Source organism: Mastigoproctus giganteus, chromosome 5 (assembly GCF_048544385.1).
Source record: "Mastigoproctus giganteus isolate SK-2022 chromosome 5, ASM4854438v1, whole genome shotgun sequence".
Taxonomy (NCBI): Eukaryota; Metazoa; Arthropoda; class Arachnida; order Uropygi; family Thelyphonidae; genus Mastigoproctus; species Mastigoproctus giganteus.
The window spans coordinates 152,371,988-152,398,234 of NC_143579.1; the positions used below are offsets into that span (position 1 = coordinate 152,371,988).

General features: G+C 38.6%; 1 protein-coding gene across 2 annotated transcripts in view; it reads left to right on the forward strand.

The window, feature by feature from the left end:
- Positions 1 to 26,247, forward strand: part of Osbp (oxysterol binding protein) — a 494,514-nt gene that overhangs the window by 449,851 nt on the left and 18,416 nt on the right. For both annotated transcript variants that reach the window (XM_090374241.1, XM_090374242.1), the window contains one exon: positions 10,659 to 10,828. In XM_090374241.1, the coding sequence (XP_090230367.1) occupies positions 10,659 to 10,828 (170 nt within the window). The remainder of the gene's footprint in view (positions 1 to 10,658; positions 10,829 to 26,247) is intronic.

Here is a 26,247-nt window from a genome sequence, read left to right on the forward strand (position 1 = left end):
AACTTCCTCCAACTGTAAACAGTGCCCTCTATGTTGATGACTTTAGCATTTTTTGCCAGTCGTGCAACATGAGGGTTATTGAAAGACATCTGCAGAAAGCCATTGATAGTCTGAATTCCTGGGCACTTGCTAATGGCTTCAGGTTCTCGCCGGAGAAGACCGTTTGCGTACACTTTAGTTGCAAGCGTAATCTTCATCCTGAACCTGAATTAAAGCTCGGACAAAATGCTATTCCAGTAGCAGCAAACACAAAATTCTTGGGACTCATATTCGATAAAAAATTAACCTTTCTGGATCATATTCGTCAACTCCGCACAAAGTGCACAAGAGCCCTTAATATGCTCCGCTCGCTCTCCTCCTTATCTTGGGGTGCAGACCGATGCCCTTCTACGGCTTTACCGTGCACTTGTGTGATCCAAATTAGATTATGGGTCCCAAGTATATTCTTCAGCCAGAGACAGTGTACTTCGATGGCTGGATCCTGTCCATCATCAGGCTATACGTATCGCTACTGGAGCATTTCGAACATCTCCTGGTCCAGAGTTTATACGTCGAAGCAAACGAACCACCGTTATCGTTTCGACGTAAGCAGTTGTCTTTAAAGTATGCTTTAAGACTGAAATCCCTGCCAGACCATCCTACGTGGCCCTTCGTTTTTGAGCCACGATGGGAAAACTTGTACAATACCCGTAAGACTGCCAATCGTCCTTTTGGGATTTGTCTCCAAGAGCTACTCAGTGAACTTAATATCAAGGTAGACAAGGTTGCCCAAACATCCAAGCAACCCTTTCCACCCTGGCATGCTCGTGTCCCGGCATGAGACTTGTCGCTTAGAAACTGGGGAAAGTCGGACACTCCATTATGTGTCTACCTGCAGCTTCATTCAGCACACCGAACTGAATATTCTGACTTCGCGCCAGTCTACACAGACGGTTCGAAGTCAGAATCATATGTGGGATCTGCTGCTGTCTTTACAGACAGCACTATATCAGAGCAGATTCCCTCTGAATGCAGCATATTTACTGCAGAGCTGCACACTGTAGAGTTAGCCTTGGATCATATTAGTAAATGCCAATACCAACGGTTCATTTTATAATCCGACTCTCTTAGCATGTTACAGGCTTTAATATCTGTGAGATATAATCCTCATCCAGTTCTGTCTAGCATTCAGCAGAAGATTCACGTTCTCCATGAATGCGAATATGACATCCGCTTCTGCTGGATTCCCAGCCACATTGGGATTAGGGGAAATGATTTGGCTGACGCCGCAGCCAAATCAGCAATTCCCAATAATAACCGCTGCCTGTCAGTCCCCTATACAGACTACAGGCAAATAGTACATCAAAAGATACATTCCCAATGGCAGGATTCGTGGAGTAGACAGACTGCGAATAAATTATATCGTATAAAGCCTGTAATTGAACCGTGGCAGTCCAGTCTGCGCAGGAATCGGAGCGAGGAAGTTGTTCTTGCCCGACTCCGCATAGGACACAGTCATCTGACACATTCGTTTCTGCCGAGGGCGGATGATCCTCCTATGTGCGAGCAATGCGACACCATATTATCCGTTAAACATTTTTTGTGTGACTGTTCCAGTTTTAGTAATGCTCGTTTTATCACTTTTAACCATCTGACTGAGCCTTATACACTCAGTCAGATTTTATCCGACAATGACCATGTGTCTGGTATTTTTAGTTTCCTGAAATCAGTAAACCTTTTTAATCATATTTAAAAAAATCTTATTATTTTAAGATTTATTATTTTTACCTTGTTTACTGATATTCGTCTTTTACAGTTTATACCCTGACTTAGTGACCTAATTCGTTAGGTCACTGAAAGATTTTAACCATTTTTATGACAAGGTTTTGGCGCATTATAGCCTTAGTTGCTGATGCGCCAATAAAACTAAATCGAATTAAATTAAAATCTTAGTTACCCTAACACATCCCATATACCCACCTGTTTAATGATGACTGCCATCAGTCCCTGAAACCCCCAGCACCCCTCGCTCCAAGCCACTGCTTATTCTAATAGAAGTAGTGCAAGAATCACCTTCACCTCTGCCTGCGGCTACTTTTAATCTTTTAGCCTGTGAATCTCCCCCAAGCTAGCAGTTTTCCGACCCACCTAACACTGCCTCGATAGCATCAGCAAACATTCTTGCACCCTTTCTATTTAAGTGTATCCCATCCCTGTAGAAGCAGTCTCTCCTGTTAACAAGCACAGTCCAGGCTCATGTCTTCAAGCTGTGTGTCCTGCCCAAGACCATTTTAGTTCTTTAGTTTTGATAAGAATGTCCTTTACTTGAGTTTGCTGCCTAATCCATGTGTTTCTCTTCTTATCTAACAGTCTGATTCCCGTTCTTTTCTTCACTGTGTCGTTCTCGGCTTCTCTTCCATTCCAGTCTTTTGGTGAGTGCTCAAATTTCACTTCCATAAGTCATGGTGGGGAGTATACATTGGTTCATTATTTTACGTTTCAGACAAATTGGGATATTGCTCATCAGTATGTGACTATATTTCCTGAATGCTATCCAAGCAAAATTTATTCTTCTCTTGACTTCCAGCCATTTATCATTATTACAGCCAATGACTGTAATAATGTCATTGGCTGTAATGACATTATTACAGTCATACACCATTAAATATGGCGCATATGCACCTGTGGTTTCCTGCATATGCACCATATGTACCCTATGAAGAAAAACAAACACTGAAAATGCTAGAAAAGCGTTGTGTGTTGAATGCATTGTATTATGTTGTGTTCTGTTGTGTGTCCTGGCATTTGGCCGCAGGCTTCCTAATAGAATCCCACGTTGCCCACAGACACACCACTAGGAGGTAGCCAGGCTGCCCATTATTCTCTGACAGGTCTCTGTCAGGGTTGCATGAGCCTCCTGAACGGAGACCAATTTTAAAAAAAATATATAAAAAATTAAAAGAAAATAAATAAAAATAAGGTAGAGTGGGCAGCAGTACAGGGTGTATGGAAGAATATGGGGGTGTGAAAGTAAGAGTAAGGGGATGTAGGTGAAGGCATCCCCTAAATTGAGAGTGAAGCGTATGCCCCACTAGTAAAAAAGCCACTCAGCAAGAGTTCTGAGTATGACTTATATTTTGCGGTGGAGTGGTCAAAACCACTGCCACCTATCCAACCATGTGGGTGAGTTAGCAGGTAATCCTACCCTGAATGTTCCAGGGTTAGCAAGTCAATCCTGGTAAAATGGTCAATTAGAGATTTTTTTAATTCCTATTTGAGCAAGTCCTTCACAGGTTTGTATCCCTAGCTTGAGTTTGTTGCAGAGTCCTGCGCCTAGCAAAGAGGTTCTATGCGTACTGTGTTAGTAATTTGTAGTGTTCTTCATCAAAAATGTATATGATGACTCCTTTTCAATTACTACTCCTTCAATCATTATATCCTGTTCTGTGGCATACTTGTTCATTATTACTTTTGTTTTAGCCACATTCATCTTTAGTCCAAAATCCTTACTAACTCTGCATAACTGACTAAGATTTTCCTCTAATTCTTTGGGATCGTGGCTTATGACCACAATGTCATCTGCAGTAAATGGTTTAGGCACTCTCCATTCACGTTGACTCCTTTCTGCAAGCAGTCTAATCTTCTGAAAGCTTCCTCAGGGGCAGCTGTAAACAACTTTGGAGATGTTGTGTCTCCTTGTCGAACTCCTTTCTCAATTTTAAATTTCCTACCGTCTTTGTCCAGAGTAATAAAGGAGGTAGCGTTCTCATATATTTTTTTCAAAATCATAATATATGGGGTATCTCTGCCTTGTCTTAACAGTGCCCAAAACATTGCCTTATGCTGTATGGAGTCAAACGCCTTTTCATAATCCATAAATGCCAGGCATAATGGTGTTTTATATTCATTTGCTTTCTTCATTAGCTGTGATATTACATGAAGGTGATCCATAGTTGAGAATCCTGTCCTAAAGCCAGCTTTCTCTTACAGTTGATTCTCATCAAGTATTCTTTCTAATCTGTTAGCAATAACCCTTGTGAACAACTTGTAAATGTGGGAAAACAAGCTAATTGGTCTATAATTTCCAATTTCTGATTTATCTCCTTTCTTATGTAGCAAAACTATGATTGCATTATTCCACTCCTTAGGCATCACACCTTTTCTAATGCATTTTGTGAAGAATCTTGCCAGTTTTTGTGTTATGTCTCTTCCTCCCAATTTTAACAACTCTAGAGTAACTTCATTTTCCCCGGGGCTTTCTGATTCTTCATTTTCTTCGATGCTTGTTCTGCCTTATCAGGAAGAATATCGGGTATGTCATATGTGTTGCTACTTTGCAATCCATCTTCCCCACTGATGGCATCATTCCCATGCTCCTTGTATAAATCTCTATATAGTACTCTGCTATTTGAATTATGCCTTCTCTGCTGTTTATAAGTACATCATCGGTATTCTTCAGTTTCACTATCATTTGTCTTTGGGTTATTAGCATTAGTACAGGCATATGATGCAAGAAAGCAAGCTTATGCAGCATTAGCCAAAAAAAAAAAAAAAAAAACCACTCCCATTTCACCTCTCCATTCATTCCAAATACCCATCCAGCTCAGTCTTAAATTTATTTAGGCTATCAATTTCAACAACAAAAGATGGAAATCTACTCTGCCATTCAACTGCCCGCTGGCTAAAGACAAACTTCCACACATCTATCCTACAACTGTCTTCACCCAATTTGAATTTATGCCCTCTCAGGTGATTATTCTAAGCAGGAGGAAGAATCTCATCAGCATTGAGCATGCTCAAACCATTCGAGTTCAAACCTCTATCAGATCACTTCGCAGGTGCCTAATCTCCAGACACTGTAATTTGCAAAACTTAAGCCTTTCTTCGTAAGAGCAACCCTTTGTTCCATTCACTATTCTTGTTGCCCTTCTCTGTACTCGTTCCAACAGCTCTACATCCTTCTTAAAATGAGGCCTCCAGACCTGTATACAGTATTCAAGGTGATGCCTGACCATTGCCTTATACAAGGGGATAATCACCTCCTTATCCCTGCTAGAAAAATTCCTGTATATCATTGACAAGACACCATTAACTACTCTTGCAGAACGTCTGCACTGCTCAGAAAACTTCATATCTGCCTGCACAATTATCCCCAGGTCCTTTTCTATCACTACCACTGTCAGTGTATTACCACAGAGTTGATACGTTACTCTGAGGTTACTGCTTCCCATATGTAGTACTTTACATTTGTCAATGTTAAACTTCATTTGCCACCTCTCAGCCCATTTGCTCAACTTTTCTAGATCCTGTTTCAGCAGCGTACTGTCATTAGTGTCCTTAACAATCCTGCAAACTTGGACATTAAGCTTGATATACCATCATCAGTATCATTTATAAATACAGAAAACAACAATGGACCCAACACGGAACCCTGATGGACTCCACTAATAACATTAGTGCACGATGAGCAGTCCATTGATTACCACTCTGTCTTCTCTCAATCAACCATCCCTTTATCCATAGCAGCAATTTGCCTCCAATGCCACACTGCTCCACTTTGTTCAGCAGTCTTCCATGTGCAACAGTATCAAAAGCCTTTCTAAGATCCAAATATATGATATCAAAGTTATTCCCTGCATGTATTACTTTCTTTAATACTGCTCATGGCTGCTGATTTAAGTCCTTTGTTTTCCCTTAATGCTTGTTCTACTTTTCTTGTGTTAAATCTTATGTCCTCTCTGAGTCTCTTTCTAAAGGCTTTGCATAACTCACTATACTGAATTTTCTCCTTGTCAGTGTTTATCTTGCTGTTATTTTGTCGTCTTCAGTTCATCATGACAAGTGTTTCTTGACTAATTTTTTCTTCTTGGGTTTCTTTTCACCTATAGGTTTCTTGGGTTTTATCACTTTACAGAAAGTTGCTGTAGTCCTCACCAATAGCTTGGTCGTGAAAGGGCTGCAGAAACCCTAACTTATTCTACTTTCCAGTACATACCGCTTTTTCTCCCCTTCTCAAAGGCTTGTATTATTTACTTCAGTCAGTTTTTCCCTTTCTTTCCTTACATCTATATCAAGTGTGCATCTTACCATTCTGTGATCACTTTCAACATTTATCTTGTTCAGGACGGTAACATTGTTCACAATATATCTTCTGTTGGTGAGTAGGAAATCAATTTCATTAGTTGCTAATCCAATTAGGCTTTTCCATGTCCACTTTCTGTTCACCCTTTTGAAAAAAATGTTAATTACTGACATTCCTCGAGATAGTGCAAATTCCACATCTTTCATTTCTTTCACCAATTCCAAAATTTCCTATAGTTCCCCTTTCTGTACTGTTTTGTTTCTTTCCAAAGTTAGCATTGAATTCTTCCCCCCCCCCCCATAATGATAGTGTAGTGAGTTTTGTGCTCATCTAGAAGTCTGTCAGTTTCTGTGTACATTTATTCAACCTCTTCATCATCATGGTTTGACGTTGGTGCATAAATCATTATAACCTTTAGCTTGTATCTCTTAGAAATCCTGAGTAGTAGGTGATGTACTTTTGAATTCCAAAATGTTGTTTTTTATATCTTTATGGACCAGAAAGCCAACTCCACCTGTGCTCAATCACTTATAAGCTAAAACTTATAAGTGATTCATTTCTTCTTCTTCTTCTTTCAGCCAAACCGATGCTATTCCAATTCACATTTTCTAATTCCTTTTCCAGCTCTAATACCCTGTCTTCACTGATGAGCAATCTTACGTTGTAACAGGCCAAGTTCAGTTTCCGGGCATGGCAGCCTGGTCGTACCCAGAGATTCTTAGCACCCTCTGCTTTCACTCTGATCCTCTCGCTGCCATAAGAGGGGGAGTGAAAGCCACTGGGGACTGACGGCCATTTGTTTCATCGTGCCGTCATCTGCTGAAGGGTTTGGTCTTTTCCTCTTCACGCTGACCAGGCATCGAAGAGAACCACTCTACACATTCATTGCCATCTAAGTGACATAAGACTTACTATCGAGAACGTGTGCACGAGTGGATTTTAGGGAGGCAGGCCAACTGGACTTCTGCTAAATCTTCTGAAATAGAAAGATATTGCATCCATCAGTGTTTTAGACTGAGTGTCTGAAAACACATAGAATGCCTGTTCCCCTCTAAGCCCATCAGATTGAGTTATTTCCTCTAAATTGAAACAAAGAACATTGTTGTCCAATGGAATTGTAGAGGCTTTAGGAGCAATACTGGTGACATATATGACATAACTAAGCAGCATAATCCAGTAGGTATCTGCTTACAGGAGACATATCCGATGCCTCAGGTAAAAACTTACCTTGATAAAAAATTATACTCTTTTCAGACAAGATAGACCTTTTGCAAATAGTGCTCGTGGTGGAGTAGCCATTCTCATGATTCGCGAGTCTCTTGCAGACATATTTCTTTACACACCTCTATAGAAGCTGTTGCTATACGAATAGCAATTGGCATCACTCTGACACTTGTTTCAATCTATCTACCACCCAGTCATCCTTGTACTATTCACGAACTTGAAGATCTTATCTTGAAGATCATACTTTTATTGGTTTGTTGTAATTCTCTTAATGTTTAGCTTTTTGTAAAAATATATCGTGTATATTTATTGTAAATAAAGTAACAGTTTTAATATAATGCTAGGGCGCTTCGCCCCCTGCTAGCTGCGCTCGATTCTTTAGATAAAATAAAATACTTACAGAAGCTTTTGACACTGTGTGTCTCTTATCTTAGCTATGAATACATAAATACGTTACATATGGAAATCAAGAATGATACCACGTGGTCATGCTAGATAAACAAAGCTCTTGCCTGAGGTTTGTCTAGTATAATCACGCTAAAACAAAAGCATGTTTACCACAGTAAAACAAGCTTCTGTTACGTATTTTAGTATTTGTTACGTATTACCACATAACCTGCATCTCTTCTCCCATTGGCTGAATAAATATCACTAGGAGGGAAAATTATTTTAATGTATAGAAAGATAAGCATTCAAGGCTTCTTTGATTGATGTTTTGAAGGTATACCATAATTCAATTGTATTCGCTTTCTGTGCAATATCTACCCAGTTAATAGAGGCCATGTAGCATCTTAAGCCATTAAAATTATGACATTTCCTCTCTTGAAATAACCCATTCCTTTCCTTTTAACTACCGCTACCCCTCTCTCTTCATCGTCCACCGTGCAACTCCCTGATCACTTCCCTACTGGTTCCTGTACTGTCAGTCCTATTAGGTCATCCCTATTATGTTCATGGGTGATGATGAGGTGTAGAGTATTCTTTTCCCTAGTGCTTTCCCTGACATGTTGATACAAATAGTAATCATCTAGTTGATTTAAAATTTTTTCCCCCATGTGGAGTTTCCTTCCCTTTTGCTCCAATCAATTAAGAGGCAAAATTAAAATCACCCATAATGAGACATTCGCGCTTGCTTGCCCATTCCATTTGCACTTAGAGGCTCTCATCATCTTCAAAATCACCTGACCTGTAGATTACTCCAACTCTCATTATACCTTTGTTTCCAACTATCTCGCACCAGATTCTATGCTAGCATGCGAAACGTCTGAATCCAGGAAAGCTTTCATCATGCTTAGGCTGCTTTTGATAAGACGCATGACCCCACCACCATGTCTATCTTCCCTATCCTTCCTAAATATATTATACATACTGTACTGAAACTCATCATCCCCTATCTCCGGGTAGCATCACATTTCCATAAGCCTTATTATGTCAGCATTACTTGTCCTAACCAGCAGCTCGAATTCACTCATTTTATTGACACTTCTGACATTACTCTATAAACAATTAAGATTTAGTATTCTCATATAATTAACTACCCTGACACACCCCTTAAAGTTATTTAAGCTCGCTTCCCTGGCATCAGCTGCCTGCTTATTTGAAATGTTTCTACCCTCAGAACATCTTGCTATGTTCTTTTGTGGTAACAAACAAGCTCTTGAGATATGTGCATGCATTAATTTGACCAGTATTATCAACAAACACATATCTATATTACCCTTAGCCTCCCAAACTAGCAGTTTCTCTGAACCTTTAAGGTATCCTCAATAATACTGGCAAAAACTCTTGCACCACCTTTGTTTAAATGTATCCCGTCTGTACAAACAGATTCCTTCTATCTACAAGCTGATAAAAATTTACCCCCCCCCCAAAAGCCTTGCAGAGTCCTTCAAGCCTTGAGTTAATTGTCAAGGCTTTCCAGCATATAATCCCTCCTATCATGCCTTGGGCAGAATTGCATATACATAGACATTGTGACCTAACTTGTGGCATTTCTTCAGCATGGTCCTGTATTTGTCTAAGAAATCGTCAGATCGTGTATGCTTAATGTTAGTCCCCACATGAATAATAATATTCTCTTTACCCCCCCATTAAAATGTGACAGTCTGTTGGTGTCGTCATTAATAGTTGCTCCCGGCAGACATGCTCTGGTTCTAGTTCACTTATCCTTATTACAAAAAATATTTCCCATATCCCTGACAATGGAGTCTCCTAATGAAACAGTCCTTTTGAACCAGAGCAGTTTGCACTTGGTTATTCTGTTCTGGGGCCCGAATTGGGAGTGTCTTTGGTTCCTGACAAGCTCTCAGTTACATTATTCTCAAGGGCAAACACCCGTTTTTCCAATGACTCAAACTGTTGTAGCAATGCACCAAATTGTAACTTAAGACCAGTGCACTCCTTGCAATGGTGACAAAGAAAAGAATCTCCAAGTGAGATAGGGTTATCCACTTGGTTGACTTTGAAATACATGCCACAGGTTATGCAAAGGATAAAATCATGACTCGCCCTGAAATCGCCATTGACTATTTCTGTTTGAGTCATGGTACCCTCTGACAAAGTGTTCGAGGCAGATCTTGTAATAACCATTTTAAAATTTACTAATTATTTTAATTGAAACTTTCAAAAAATTATATTTATAATATTAAAAAAAATCAAACTATTACAGGGAAAAAAAACATCAAAATAAGATGTGTTTAGAAGATTTTAGAGTAACTTATACATTTCCTGTTTTTGGCATCCTCTGCTACTTGAAAATTTTTTAAGGTGTTCAACTTAAAAGAATCTTTTCAAGGTTTATCAACTGATAAATCTGGTAAAAGAAAACTTTAATTTTGCAAATTTTGAAAGTATTTTTAACTTTTTGAATCAAAAATATTCTCATAATGTAACACTTTATTTTAGATGTGAAACTGGCTCTTTTATGTCTTTTTAAAAAAATTCACTTTGAAAGAAGTTCTGTTTCTACTGTAATATTGTTATAGTTGAAATTAAACTTATTTTTGCTTTTGTTATGGCTCTGGCTATTAGCAGAGAAGTTCTGACTTGCACAGTATATTTTAAATTTTCACCAGAACACATTTCTGACTTGAGATGGAAAAAAGTTGAAACTTCTTTTTCTTCCACCTGAAACTCAGCTGAAGTTTCGGGTTGGACACTTACATGAAGAACCAGTTTATCATTTTTTTTTTTTTTTTTTTTTTAATATTATACAGCTGAAGTATTAAGAACACAGAATTTAAGATATACCTTAAAGTTTATTCTCACAGTTAAAAAATTCAGGTTAATCATATAAAAAGTTTTACCTGGTGTAGTAAGTAATGCTTGGAAATTTCAAATGTTTAAAATTTTCTATTTTGGTTTTTATTGTCAGGTAACAGGAGTTGTAACAGACAGAGATGGTAAAGCAAAATGGGTATTGCAAGGTACGTGGGACAATAAGATAGAAGCTGCTAAAGTTATTGGAAGCCATGGATCTCTAAAGGGTAAACCACTCCTTGAGACTTCTACTCCCAAAGTTCTCTGGAGAAGGATTTTCCCTGGGTAAGAATATTTCCTTCAAACTGTTCTTTATAATTTTTGGATAATAGGGGTAATTGGTCTTTCTCCCTTGTCCCCATCTCTTCCCAAGGAATTCATCTTGTTTAAGTAATCGTGTTGTGGATGAATTTTATAAGGGTCAAGCAAAAAGTTATTTAGCTCAGTAATAGAGTAATAACATAGTTCCTACCCAAATATTTATATCCCCCTTGAGTTTGATAACTGCCCTCCATTTTTAGAGCAAAGAGGAAATACCTGAAAAAAAAAGAAGCCACTATTCTGCTCTCTGAAAAAGCCATTTACAGCTTCCTTGAGATCTTTGTCACTTAAAAATTAATGCCCATGTAGGCATGTCTTCAGATTTCAGAAGAAGAAATAATTAATGGAGTTAAACCACTTGCCTTACAGTCTAGACCAGGGGTGCCGAGCATTTTTAAGGGTGTGTGCCAAAATTGGCTAAATCTTTTAAAAAAACTACTCTTGCATGCCCGGAAGAGTAGTTGGCTAAACTGGCTAAATTGGCTAAATTTTTTAAAAAACTATCCTCGCGCTTCAGAACACAAAATGCATAATCATTTATTATCCTTCTTAATCATACCAAATCTTTCACTCCAAGATTCTTGAAATTCTTTGCTACTCTCATCTTCATTTGAACGTTTTTGTTTCTTTGCTGGTTGTGCCAACATTCTAAACAATCTGTAAAGGGAAAATAGCAATTAAAATATTTATGGGAATTAATGAAGAATAATCTCGTCTCCACACCACATACAAACCGTAATTGATAATGAAGGAGGCTACACTACACTGAATGTATGTAATATATCCCACATAACTTTACGAAAAATTTGTTCTGAATAAATGTGCGAAATATACAAATTTTTTTCTTAATTTCTTTTCACAATTTTGTTATTGCGTTTTATCACTCCAACTTCAAACAAATCACTGCAAGAAGTTTGAAATATTTTGAGGAAGCTCTGAATTCTGCATGCCCAAAAAATTTGTATGCATGCCATTTTGAACACATGTGCCATGGGCCACCCCTAGTCTAGAATTTGAGAGTAGCAATTGATTATCAGACTTGTGTACAGGAGCATTGCCATGAATTGTCACCACATGTTAATTTACCTCTTTTATGTTCCTTTATAGCCTCTCTTAAATTTTAGAGAACATCAACACAAGCATCTCCAGTAAAACTATTTTCTTATGTGGCACATAGTCTAGCAAAAAATTCCTTCCCTATTCCAGATAAGTTTGTTAATGTAAAGAGTGCATTACATTTTAGGGGTGTTAGCAAACAATTCTTGATTTACAACACACACACACACAGTGACAACTTTTATGCAGCAACCAAGAATATTTCATTTTTGCACATGGCTACAAACATAATATCCAATGCTTCAACTACAATTTATAGTATGTAGTTAGCCTATGTGATATGTATGAAAAAATAAATAATTGCTGAATTTGTATTGTTCCAATTTTAATGAAATTTGAGATTGCCTGAGAAGTCTCTCTAAAAGAGCAAAATGTAAATTTTCGTCAAAATCCATCCACTGTGAGTCAAGTTATTATATGCAAAAAGATGGACAAATAAATAATTTCACAATTTCTGTTGGTCCAATTCTAATGAAATTTGGCATGTCTCAACAACTTTTCCCAGAAGTATCATTTGCGTTGTAGACCATATTTAAATAAGATATTTCGATTTTAATCAGCGAGAAACGTGATGTTATCACACTTAAAAATGAATAAGCAAAATAATAATGTGCACATTAGCATTAGCACATGATGCAAGAAAGCAAACCTATATAGCATCAGCCAAAAAAAACACACACACCCTTCTCATTTCACCCATCCACTCTCTCCAAATGTTTGTCTAGTTCTGCCTTGAATCAGTTTAAGCTATCAACTTCTACAACAGATGGAAGTTTCTTCCAGCAATCAACCACCCGCTGGCTAAAGGCAAACTTCCGCAGATGCCTAGTCTCCAGACACTGTAAATTGCAAAACTTAAGCCTTCCTTCGTAAGAGCAACCCTTTGTTCCATTCACTAATCTTGCTGCACTTCTCGTTCCAGCAGTTCTGCATCCTTCATAAAATGAGGCCTCCAGACCTGTATACAGTACTCAAGGTGTGGCCTGACCACAAGGGGATAATCACCTCCTTACCCCTGCTAGAAAAATTCCTGTTTATCATTGACAAGACACCATGAGCTACTCTTGCAGACCATCTGCACTGCTCAGAAAACTTCATATCTGCCTGCACAATTACCCCCAGGTCCTTTTCACCTTTTACTACTACTGTCGGTGTAGTACCACACAGTTCATACGTTACTCTGAGTAACTGCTTCTCATATGCAGTACTTTACATTTGTCAATGTTAAACTTCATTTGCCACCTCTCAGCCCATCTACCTAACTTTACTGGATCCTGTTGCAGCAGTGTACTTCATTAGTGTCATTAACAACCCTGCCGACCTTCGTATTGCCTGCAAACTTGGACATTAAGCCTGATATACCATCACCAGTATCATTAATGAATACAGTAAACAACAATGGTGGACTCAACAATGAAGCCTGGGGGATTCCACTAATAACATTAGTCCACAAAGAGCAGTGTCCATTGATTACTGCTCTGTCTTTTCCTACTCAACCATCCCTTTATCCATAACAGCAATTTGCCTCCAATGCCACACTGCTCCAATTTGTGCAGCAGACTTCCATGTGCAACAGTTTCAAAAGCCTCTCTAAGATCCAAATATATGATATCAAAATTCTCTGCGTTCCTTTGTGACTACATCATAGTATCCAATCAAATTGGTCAGACAAGACTTCCCCTTAACAGACTCATGCTGTGTCCGAGCTATAACTGAATTCTTGTCTAGATGATCCTTCAATGCTTCTTTAATTTACATTAATTTACCTGGAACAGAACTTAAACTAATGGGTCTGTAATTATCCTTAACAAACCCATGCTGTGTCCTATGCTTCGGTTTGCATAATATATTCCCTGTCTCCCTGAGAATAGATTTACCAGCAGTAACTTGTTCCTGTGGGACCAGCACATTCTGCCTTGGAGATTGCTGCTGTGTTGCTTGGTGCTCAGGAGTGAGCTCTGGCATTGAGTTGGGCATCTGAGAGCCTGATGGGCACTCTTATTAATTTCCTCCAGTGCATCTGCTTTACACCTCAAGCTCTCCTAGATGCCCATCAGAACGCTAAGTTGCTGCCTAATTTCTTCACAGGCTCTGCACCTAGCGCGCAGGCACGCGCACACACACACACACACACACACACACACACACACACACACACACACACACACACACACATCTTCCTTGGCTAGAACATGTTCTGTTCTAGACAGGTCTGCAAACATTTCATATTTTGCACATTTTTTTAGACTGTGGTGCATTAGAGAATTTCCCCAGGTTCTCCTGCAAGCCATAGTACTTATGCTACTTTGTGCTCGTTGTTTTGCTGCTCTAGTCTAGGTCATGATTCCATTTAATTATAATTTAATAAGGTTAATAAATTTTACTGATTAATTGATAATACTATGCTAATCTAACAGATTTCTAATATAGTGCTTCATATTTCGATATTTAGTGTAACGTTAAACCTCATACTATTAAGTTCAGGATTTATTGTGCTATTCTGCATTATATAACAATGACAGCAAGTTAAGAATGGTAAGATCTGCAGACGCTAAGTATTAACTCTCAAAATCGCTATCTAAATTCAAATAAACCTATGTGGGGGGCATGGTCGAGGATCTGGGTACATTCTTACCATGTGTACGCACATATCCAAATATTTCATTACTTCATACAGCATGACCCACCCCCACACACTTTTTCTTACTATCGAATAAACCATGAATTGTCAAACTAATAGAGTAAGCTTATCTGAGAAGAGATTGAAACCTCCCAAACACTTCCTAGTTCATTTCACAGATATACGTGGTCTCAATTTTAATCTCAATGATGTCCATTTCCACTTGCAGTGCTTTTTCTGACAGAATCCCAGTTATCGGTTAATTCAACTGCTGCTCATCTCAGCTGCCCAAATTATTCACTGTATGATTCCTTTCGCCTCAAAGGTGGTACTTGTGCATATGTCCGTTCCGATATTTCCTGTCAGCGAATTGGTAATTGGGAATCTCCAATCTTTGATCTTCTCTGGCTTATAATCTCTCTACCTCATTGAGTCAAATTCATCTGTTGTCTCTACCATTCTCCCAACTCCAGTAATCACTTGGAGCTCTTTGAGTTCCTCTCTTTGCGACTTTACTTTCTCCAGTCCAACTTTCCTAACAGTGAGGTAATTTTCCTTTGTGATTTTAATGTTCACAACTCCAGCTGGCTTCCATTTTCTAGTCACACCGACCCAGCTAGTCGAGATGTTGAGGCTTTTGCAATTTCTAATGACCTTGCACAGATTGTTCATTTACTTACAAGAATACTGGACAATCTTAACCATACAGCCAACACTATTGATCTTTTTCTCACAAACAACCCTTCTGAGTGCACGGTCGAAGTGAGAAGTCCTTTAGGAACCTCAGAACCACTTGGTGATTGTCTCTTCTCCAATGGAGCCTTTATCTCATGGCTAATCCCAACCTCGTATTGTTTGGCATTGCAAGAATGCAAAATGGGATGACCTGCGAGATTTATTTTCTTTTTTTCCTTGGTCGGACTACTGTTTCAAAACTTCTGTTGATCACATCGTGTCAATGGAATTATTCTTGTAGGAATGAAATCCTTTATTGCACACTCCTCTTTAAAATCTTATCCTTTATCTAAACCTTGGTTTTCCAATAAATGTGCTAAGGGTGTTCAAGGGAAGAATGTTGCATATCACAATTGGCTTGTTTCCAATTCTTCAGTTTCATTTTCTGCCTACACCAAAGCTTGCAACAATTGTAGAGCAGTTATTAATCAGTCCAAACTACATTTCAAACAGGCTAAGAGTAGAAAACATGCTTCTTACCCTAATGGTAGCCAAGCATTCTGGTCTCTTGACAAAGCTATTGGTCGCAACTTTTGCCCATCACTGTCAAAACCAGATGATTCTGTTGTCACTTCAGCCAAGGATAAAGCTGACCTCCTAGCATCCCATTTTTCTTTCAACTCATGTATTAATGATCTTGGTAAAACACCTCCCACCATTCCCAACATGCTAAATTTAATGCCTCCTGTGGTCTTCCGTCAAAAGGATGTCAGAAGGATTTTGACGAATCTCGATGCTATGAAAGCTCCAGGTCCTTATGGTATTTCTCCACTTGTTCTCAAAACCTGTGCTCCTAAACTTAACCCTGTTCTTAGCAGCCTTTTTTCACTTTCTTATTCCAAAGGTGTTTTTTCTTCTGCTTGGAAATTTGCTCATATCCAGCCAGTTCCTGAAAAGAGTGACAAGTCCTTTCCATCCAATTATCATCCCATTGCAATTACTTCTACTCTTTCTAAAGTAATGGAGAAATCAATTAACCGCCAACTCTTAAACTACCTAGAAACCTTCCATCTGATCAACGATCACCAGTATGGATTCCATCAGTGTCGATCCGCTAGTAATATTCTTGCTTATGTTGCCCATTTATGGATAAATTCAATGGAAAAGTTTAGTGAAACACAAGCAGTTGCTCTTGACATCTCAAAGGCTTTCAATCGTGTTTTGGCATAAAGGTCTTCTAAGTTTCCATCTTATGGTTTGCCAACTGTTTTTTGTAATTGTTTATCCAGTTTTCTCTCTGATCGCTCACTGAGGGTGATGTTTCTCTGTCTTCTGACTTCTCCACTAATGCCGGTGTCCCCCAAGGTTCAGTTCTTTCCCCCACTCTTTTCCTCTTGTATATTAATGACCTTCTTCCATTGACTTGAAATCCTATCCGTTGTTTTGCTGATGATAGCACATTGCATTCCACTTTCCATTTTGAAAAGTCTTGTAATTCTAGTCTACAGAAGTTCAAGTCTAACATCCAGCTCCAGGTTCAACTTCTCGAATATCCACTCCTAATTCCTTAAATGCCAAACTCCAGGTAATTCTCCTGTGACGCAAATACAACTTAGTTGATTTCAATTCTTATAAAACTCAGTCTTGTCTTATATCTTGCAAAAAGGATTCTTTTTGCAAGATATAAGACATTTTTGCTCCTATGCTTATCTTTGGTGACACTCCGATTTCTAGGCAAAATGATATATCTCTTTTGGGGATTACCCTGACTTCTAATCTCTCTTGGCGCAAGCACATTTCAAATATTGCATCCTCTGCAACTAAGAAACTTGGTTTTCTCTTTCGCTCTTGGCGTTACTTTTCTTCCAAACAGCTGTTCACTCTGTACAAATCGCAAATACCCACTACCATGGAATATTCTTCCCACATCTGGGGCGGTGCCCCCAAAACCTCTCTCGGGCTTCTAGATTACATTCAGAAGAGGGCAGTTAGGTTAATTAATTAATGACTCCTCTCTAACAGAGTCTCTCCACTCTCTGTCTCATAGACATACTGTTTCTGCTGCATGCCTTTTCTACAGATACTTCCATGAGCACTGTTCTTCTGTATTGGCTTCTATAATTCCCACTCTCTCTTTTAAAACAGTCCAAACACATGCCGCCACCAGTCAACATCCATTTACTGTCCAATTTGAAACTCACTTCATTTGATCTTCTCAACCTCGAACCCAATCACAGTACTAAGTACTATAGTTCTAATACCTCTCGTGTTTGGGGTTTTCATAAAAAATTAAATAAACCAAGGAGCTTGACTAGGACTATAAAGTTTCTTATAGAAAACAATTCAGTCAATAAAACGACTATATATATGTATATATATATATATATATATACATATATATTCAATTTTTAAATAAAATTGGATATATATGTATTTAAAGTATATATGGATGTATTTCAGCTTCATATGGAGGAATTGCATGTCGCTGCCTCTAATGAATGCTTAATTATTTATTTATTTATTCACTTTATTATAATTTAACTTATGTTAATATTTAATATAATTCAATGATAGTACATATACATATGTATATATATATATATATATATATGTATATACACATATATATATATATATATATATATATAAACTTAGCGTTCGCAGGAGCTAAAAAAAATTACTCCCACTTCTTTTTCATTCTCCACTAACCTGGGTGTAGTACCACACAGTTGTTACATTTCTTTTGGGTTACTGCTACCCATATGCAGTAATTTGTATTTGTCAATGTTAAACTTCATTTGCCACTGCTCAGGCATTCTGCTCAACCTTTCTAGATCCTGTTGCAGAGCATCAGGATCTAGAAAGGTTGATCTAGATTACTGTCATTAACAACCCTGCCAACCTTTGTGTCATCTGCAAACTTTGACATTAAGCCTGATATACCTTCATCAATATCATTGATAAATATACAAAACAACAATGGGCCCAATGCTGAACCACAGAGGACTCCAATGATAAACATTAGACCACAAAAAACAGTGTCCATTGATTATCACTCTCCATCTTCTCCCACTTAACCATCCTTTTATCCATTGTAGAAACTTGCCCTTAATGCCATACTGCTCCAATTTGTAAAGTTGTCATCCATGTGCAACAGTATCAAAAATTTCCTGAAATCCAAGTATAAGATATCAAAATTATTTTTTGCATCTAGTTTCTTTGTGTCCACATCACAGTTTCCAATAAAATCGGTCAGACAAGACATCTCCTGAACAAACTAATGCTGTGCCCGAATTATTACTGCAGTCTTCTCTAAATAATCCTGCAATGCTTCTTTAACCAGTGACCCCGTTATTTTCCATGGAATAATCAAACTATGAGGTCTGTAATTACTTGTCACCCTTTGATCCTCCTTTGTGAATTGGAGATACATTTGCACATGAGTGTGTGGAGACCTCCCCAGAATCCAAGGGGAGGTCTCCACACACTTCTCATTTTATTGCTCCCATAATTATGAGAGCAATTTTTATTGCTCGCATAATTATGACTAAGGGCTTGCTTCCATTTCCACCACTTTTAATATAACTGGATAGATCCTATCCACCCCTAGTGCCTTTCTTATGTTTAACTACAATAATTTCTCATCCACTTTCCTTTCATTTATTACCAAATCATATAACTCCCTGTTAGGCCGACCTGGCTAGCCAGTGGATAAAGTGCCTGTCTGGCAACCCAAAGGTCGTGGGTTGCCAGACAGGCACTTTACCCACTTTACGTACTAATCCCGCCTCAGACTTGGATCAAAATAAAATACAAAAACTTTGGGAGGTGCATTATGGCCACAGAAGCCCATGTGCCAACAAGTAACAAAAAGAAAAATAAATAAAATAACTCCCTGCTAGGTTTTAATAAGCTTCTCTCCTCCACTTTTCTAAAGAATGTTGTGTGAATGTAGATGCAAAATACTCATTCAGATTGTCAGCTATCTGAGCAGGATTATCAACAGTCAAACCATCGATGTCAAGTGGACTAATCTATTTCATCCCCTTCTAGAGTTTATATAGCTAAAGAAGTTCTTGCTGTTTTTCTTAGCGTCCTTTGCCAAAGATTTCTCGCAATCTGCATTCGCTTGCCTAACTTCCTTTGTGACTTGATTACAGACTCATATCTATCATAGGCTTCTGTGTCACTTGATAATTTATATACATTGCATGCATTTTTCTTCTCAGTCACGAGTCTCAGAAGTTCATCTAGCATTCATTAAGGTCTAAACATTGAACAGTATTTCTTAGGTGGTATGCAAAGCCTAATCACTTCCAAGATTAATACTTTGAATGTTTCCAATTTAGAATTTTATTGTTGGTAACATCATCATTTGGTCCCACTGTAGTCACCTTTAAGAAAGCAAAAACCCTTCCCTTTACCTCTGTTGATAGTTACATCTTTGAATTAATCCCACGTTAGTACAAAGTGATTACTGCCACCTAGTGGTTTCTTTCTCTGCAAATTCTTATTGTATCAATCACTGCTGATAATCAGATCTAGATTACCACTCCCTTTGGTTGCCTCTCGAGCATGCTGCTGTAGAAAAAGAGTCATCCAATAAATCCACAAATGTCTTGCTAGTGTGCGAGTGACCAAGCCACAAGTTCCAGTCAATGTCTGGTAAGGTGTGACCAATCCACAAGTTCCAGTCTGGTAAGGTAAAATCTCCTATTATAAACATTCTGGTTTATTGGCCTGGTTCATTGTACTCATCAGAGTCATTAGGTCTGTAACATACTCCTATCTGCACATAAAATCTAGCCACTGCCTTAGATTTTATGTATTTCGTAACTAATAGCATAACCCCTCCTGCCGACCGGGCTAGCCAGGTGGGTAAAGTGCCTGCCTAGCAACCTAAAGGTCGTGGGTTCGAATCCTGCCTCAGGCTTGGATCAGAGTAAAATGCAAAAACTTTGGGAGGTGCATTATGGCCACAGAAGTCAATGTGCCAACAACTAACAAAAGAAAAAATAATAAATAAAAAAATAACCCCTCCTCCATTCCTATCATATCTATCCTCTCTATACACATTGTATTCCTCAAATTCCAATTCTGCATTCCTTATATATCTGTGTGACACCACATCTCTAATATCCCAACAATATCTGCCTTTGATGTCTTGACCACACTTCAAAATTCGTTAAATTTATTTACTCTACTCCTGCATTGGTATGCATGCAAGTATCCATGTGTGCGTGTTCTTACTCTTAGTTACCCCAGCCCGTGTATTTACTTGTTTCACAATGACTCCCAGAAGTTCTTGAAATCCCCAGCAATTTGCTTTTGAAGGCTGCTGCTCTTTCCAATCGAAGCAGTGCAAGAATCTCCAAGCTAGTAGTTTTCCTTCCCACCTAACACAGACTCGATAGCATCAGCATATATTCTTGCATCCTTTCTATTTAAGTGTATCCCATCCCTGTAGAAGTAGTCTCTCCTGTTTCAAGCACAGACCATACTGCGAAAAAATCTACACCATGAGCCTTGCATAATCTCTCCAGGGCCGAATTGATTGACAAGGCTCCCATCATATACTCCCTCCTAACTCATCTGGGCCGAATTGCAGGCACTTGAAATTTTAACCCTGATTTGCAACTTTTTTCAGCATTGACATGTACTTGTTAAGTATCTCCTACTCTTAATGTCATTAGTGCAAACACATACAACATTACCTTTTGTTTCTTTAAAAGATATCTACTCTTCAACATCAACTTTTTTCCCTGACAGGCATACTCTGGTAGTATTCCACCTATCCTTTTAGGTACAATGTGTGCAATGTCACAATACATTTCCTGTTTCCCCTGACAATTTTTTCACCAACAATAATTAGCTCCGGTGGGACTAGCGCAATCTGGATTGATTTCTGCTGTGTTGCACAAGAGTGAGCTCTGGCATTGAGTTGGGCAGCTGAAAGCTTGATGAATCTTCCATTTTAGTTCCTTCAGGTCATCTACCCTACTCTTCAAACTCAGCATCTCTGAATGCTGAGTTAGCACCTAATTTCTTCACACTCTCTGCACCTAAACACACAAAGATATATTCTCCTTGGCTAGATTATGGCATGTTCCAGAAAGGTCTGCATACATTTCAGAAGTTCCATGTTGTTTTTAGACCATGATTCATGATTCATTCATGATGCATATATCATGATTCATATTATGATTCGTGATAAATTTACAACATGTGTAAATAGCGTAAACAACAACCAACTGAATGATTCACTGCGTGGACCTTTACTACCCGCATCCATGAGTGGTTACTTTGAGGGCGGGAATCTTTATCATCACTGATATGGATGCGCCAATTGCTGATTGCCTCAGATTGTCGTAAATCACGTGAAGAATGCATAGCACAGCACAGTATGATGCCGATAAATTTTGTCTGATGATTTTAAACTTTTAATTTATAAAAAATTTGCAAATATAAATAAATAAATAAAAATGGCATTGTGGTTAGTGATTGGCACTATTGTGAATCAGACCAGTGCAAAACGAGAGCCACCTGTACATCATTACTGTTCTTTCAATATAGTATATTTTGATTTTGATGCACTTTTCCAGGTAAGTCATTATTTTGATTAATTTTATTACACTATTCATCTGTCCAATATATGGTGTATGATAAACTATGCTACAAGAATTCACCTTTTGTTCAAATTTACCAATTGCTTTTACTGTTTTTAGGTTAATGCATTGTTGAAATGGAGAAGACAAAGCACAGAACTTGCATCAATCACCCAGAAAACTTCTGCTATGTTTGTGGACACTTAACCCCAAAAACTTAGAGGAAGAAAATGTACAATGTCACAAAAGTTGCATATTCATTGTACTTCGGCTGTAAGATCGGTGACCAAGAAAAAAATTGGGCTCCAATATCTGTTGTATTACTTATACAACGAACTTAAGACTGTGGTTATATGGCAGTCTGAAAGCATTACCTTTTGCTATCCCTATGGTGTGTGCAAGCCCAAGAATCATTTTCGATGACTGCTATTTCTGCATGACAAAAATAAAAGGTATTTCCAAAAAGAGCAAGCACTGCATCAAATATCCAAATATCCCATCAGCAATGAGGCCACATTGTAAAGAACTGCCAGTACCTGTGCCATCAAAATTTTGGGATATTGGAAGTAGTGATGAAGGTACAAAATAAATCATTTTAACAGATGTCGCGGAACCATGTACTTCACATGATTTGGTCTACGAGCCAGAAAAAGAAAAGGCTCCTACACTACATTGAACAAGAAGAATTAAGCGACTTGATCAAAGACTTAGGCTTACCCAAAGAGAAGGCTGAATTACTCGGATCCAGACTACAACAGTGGAACTTATTCACCAAAGGCACAAACATTACAATATACAGTGGTACCTTGGATTACGAGTAACTTGGTCTGCGAGTGTTTTGCAAGACGAGCAAAAATTTTTAATAAATTTTAACTTCATAAACGAGCGAGGTCTTGCAATACGAGTACAGTCAGTCCTCGTATAACACGTGTTTACACTACACAAATTCGATCATACATGATTTATAAATAGGGGAACGATATCTTATATAACACGAACCGAATTCGCTTATGCACGATTCGCCTTTGTGTTTACAAGAAATGGCAGTCGAACGCAGAATCACCCAAAATGAACGCAACACGATGGGAATGAAGAGAAGATTCCGAAAATGTATTTATGTGTTTTATATCAGTGAAGGGGAAACACATTTCACCATAATAACGTAAAAACCAACACAATTCCAGCTATCGGTATACAGTAATCGCAAATGCAATTAGACCGAGTTTACTACCAGTTTATAACAGATTCCACTAGCAGAAACGCAACTGGAAATTGTTTTTATTGTTTTATTGTAGTAACCCCTTGAAATGTGCTTTAGGAAAATGTGAGGTGTTAATAGTGTATCTCTGCCTTTATGGTGTTGTTTATTCAGTTGCTACACGGGCGCAGCTTTGTTTATGTGTATCAAGGGTGCCTCCTCATTTTGTAATTGTGCTTTATTTCCTAAAAATTGCCTACCGAGCATCACGTGATCACGTGCTGCTCGGGATTGTGGTTAATCGTCTCGCATGTTCAGTCTCAGTCGGCATATCTCATTCGTATACAGTCAACATTGTAGTGAACATTCATGCTAGCGTTGTGACCACGTGTATGTGCGTAAAGCAATTTTTTTTTTTTTTTTTTTTGTGTTCAAATTTAGTGACTGTTATTTATTAACTGTACACTACGAAAATGGCCCCAATGAAGAAGAGGGTTGAAAAGGAAGGCGGTAAGAAGAAGGAGATGATTATGGTAGAAATTAAGAAGGAAATCATCGAGAAGCACGAACAAGGTATGAAAGTGGCCGCCATCGCAAGATTTTATAAGAAGTCTACGTCAACAATTTGCACAATATTAAAGAAGAAAGAAGAACTAAGGGGACTAGATGTAGCAAAAGTAGTCACGAGAATATCAAAGCAACGGCCACGTATTCTGGAAGATGTTGAAAAGTTGCTTTTGGTGTGGATAAATGAGAAGCAACTAGCAGGTGATACTGTGACCGAGAACTTGATCTGTGAGAAGGGAAAGGCCTTGTACGCCGACCTCATCAGTAAACAGCCAGGTACGTCTACAGAAAACGAAGAAGGCTTCTAGGCGAGCAAGGGATGGTTTGATAACTTTAAGAGGAGAAGTGGCATCCATAGTGTTGTGAGGCACGGAGAGGCTGCGAGTTCGGACACTAAGGCAGCTGAGGCGTTCGTTGCCGAGTTCCAGAAGCTCATGGTTTCCGAGTGTTACCTGCCGCAGCAAGTTTTTAATTGCGATGAAACGGGGCTTTTTTGGAAAAAGATGCCAAAGAGGACCTACATTACAGCAGAAGAGAATGCAATGCTCGGTCACAAGCCCATGAAAGACCGTCTCACCCTCTTGCTGTGCGCTAATGCAAGCGGTGATTTCAAAGTCAAGCCCCTGCTCGTGTATCATTCTGAGAATCCACGAGCCTTCAAGAAATGCAAGGTGCAGAAGAACCAGTTAAATGTTATGTGGAGGTCCAACAGCAAGGCTTGGGTCACTCGTATCTTGTTCGTTGAGTGGATCAATGAGGTCTTCGGTCCTGCAGTGAAGAAATACCTTTTAGAAAAAAAACTGCCACTCAAAGTCTTGCTGGTTATGGATAATGCTCCTGCTCATCCTCCAGACCTTGAGAACGACTTACTGGAAGAATTCGAATTCATTAAGGTCCAGTTCCTTCCTCCCAACACCACTCCATTACTCCAGCCCATGGATCAGCAGGTCATTTCGAACTTTAAAAAGCTTTACATCAAGGCAATTTCAGCGATGCTTCGAGGTGACCGAAGGAACTAACCTTACCCTCCGAGAGTTTTGGAAAAATCATTTCCACATCGTAAACTGCCTCAAAATCATCGATAAAGCCTGGGATGGGGTCACCAAGAGAACCCTCAATTCTGCTTGGAAAAACTGTGGTCTGATTGCGTTGAGGGGTTTGCTCATGAACAGGAGCTGCCAGTTGTCGATGAAATTGTGTCCTTGGGGACGACCATGGGACTGGAGGTGAATAAGGACGACATTCAAGAGCTGGTGGAGGAATATGACCAGGAGTTTACCACCGACGAACTGATGGATCTGCATCGCGAGCAACAGCAAGGGGCGATGGAGGAGATCTCGTCTGAGGAGGAAGAGAAAAAAATGGAGACATCCCTCTCTTCAAATGAGATTAGGGAGGTGTGTAAAATGTGGGAAACAGTGCAAAATTTTGTAGAAAAGCACCACCCGAATAAGGCTGTGGCAGTGCAAGCGATGAATCTGTTTAACGACAATGCAATGTCATATTTCTGCGAAATCCTCAAAAGGAGGCAAAAGCAAGTGTCATTGGAGAGGTTCTTTGTTAAAGTTGCACAAAAAGAAAAAGTCAACAGATAGTAGTGATTCCGTTAGTGACAGTGAAAGTCGTTCTACCCAATAATTAATAAATTCGATTGCTTTTAAAAATATAAAAAGGTATGTATGTATTTTGTATTAATCATTTTTACAGTATGTGAATATTTTTGAGTTTTGGAACAAATCATCTGAGTTTCCATTATTTCTTATGGGGAAATTCGCTTTGATATACGAGTGCTTTGGATTACGAGCACGTTTCCGGAACGAATTATGCTCGCAAACCAAGGTACCACTGTACCATAAGCGAAATGAAGAGTTTTCATGATATTTTGCAATGGAAAACAACATGTGTGCAAAGACGTCATTGGTCTTATGCAGGAACTGAATATTGATCACAATACCTCTGAATGGTGTTTGTTCATTGATGCATCAAATCTAAATTTGAAAGCAGTATTGCTTCATAATGAAAATACTTTACCATCAATTCCTCTTGTTCATGCTGTAAAATTTAAAGAAACTTACAATAGTATGTCCCAGATTCTTGCTGCTATATGTTACAATGACTATGGTTGGAATATTTGTGGTGATCTCAAAGTGATTGGACTGCTTGTTGGGTTGCAAGGTGGTTTCACTAAATACTGTTGTTTCCTGTGTTTGTGGAATAGTCAACAGCCAAACACCACGTCTTAGAATACAGCAGCAAGAGAGATGAAATATTCCCAGCAGAAGCAATGCAAAGTATGTTCCATTGGTTGAGCCACAAAAGGTTTTTCTTCACCCTTTACACATCAAGCCAGGCCTGATTAAGAATTTCACTAAGGCACTGGATAAAGAAAGCAGAGGATTCGCATATTTACTGAAAATGTTTCCAAATTTATCTCATGCAAAGATGAAGGAAGGAATTTTCATAGGTCCTCAAATAAGAAAGCTCCTAAAAGATGAAGAATTTCAAAGAAACCTGAATGGTGTTGAACTGGCTGCATGGAGATCTTTCAAGGCTGTGGTACACAGATTTCTCGGAAAGAGAAAAGAAGAGAACTATGAGCAAC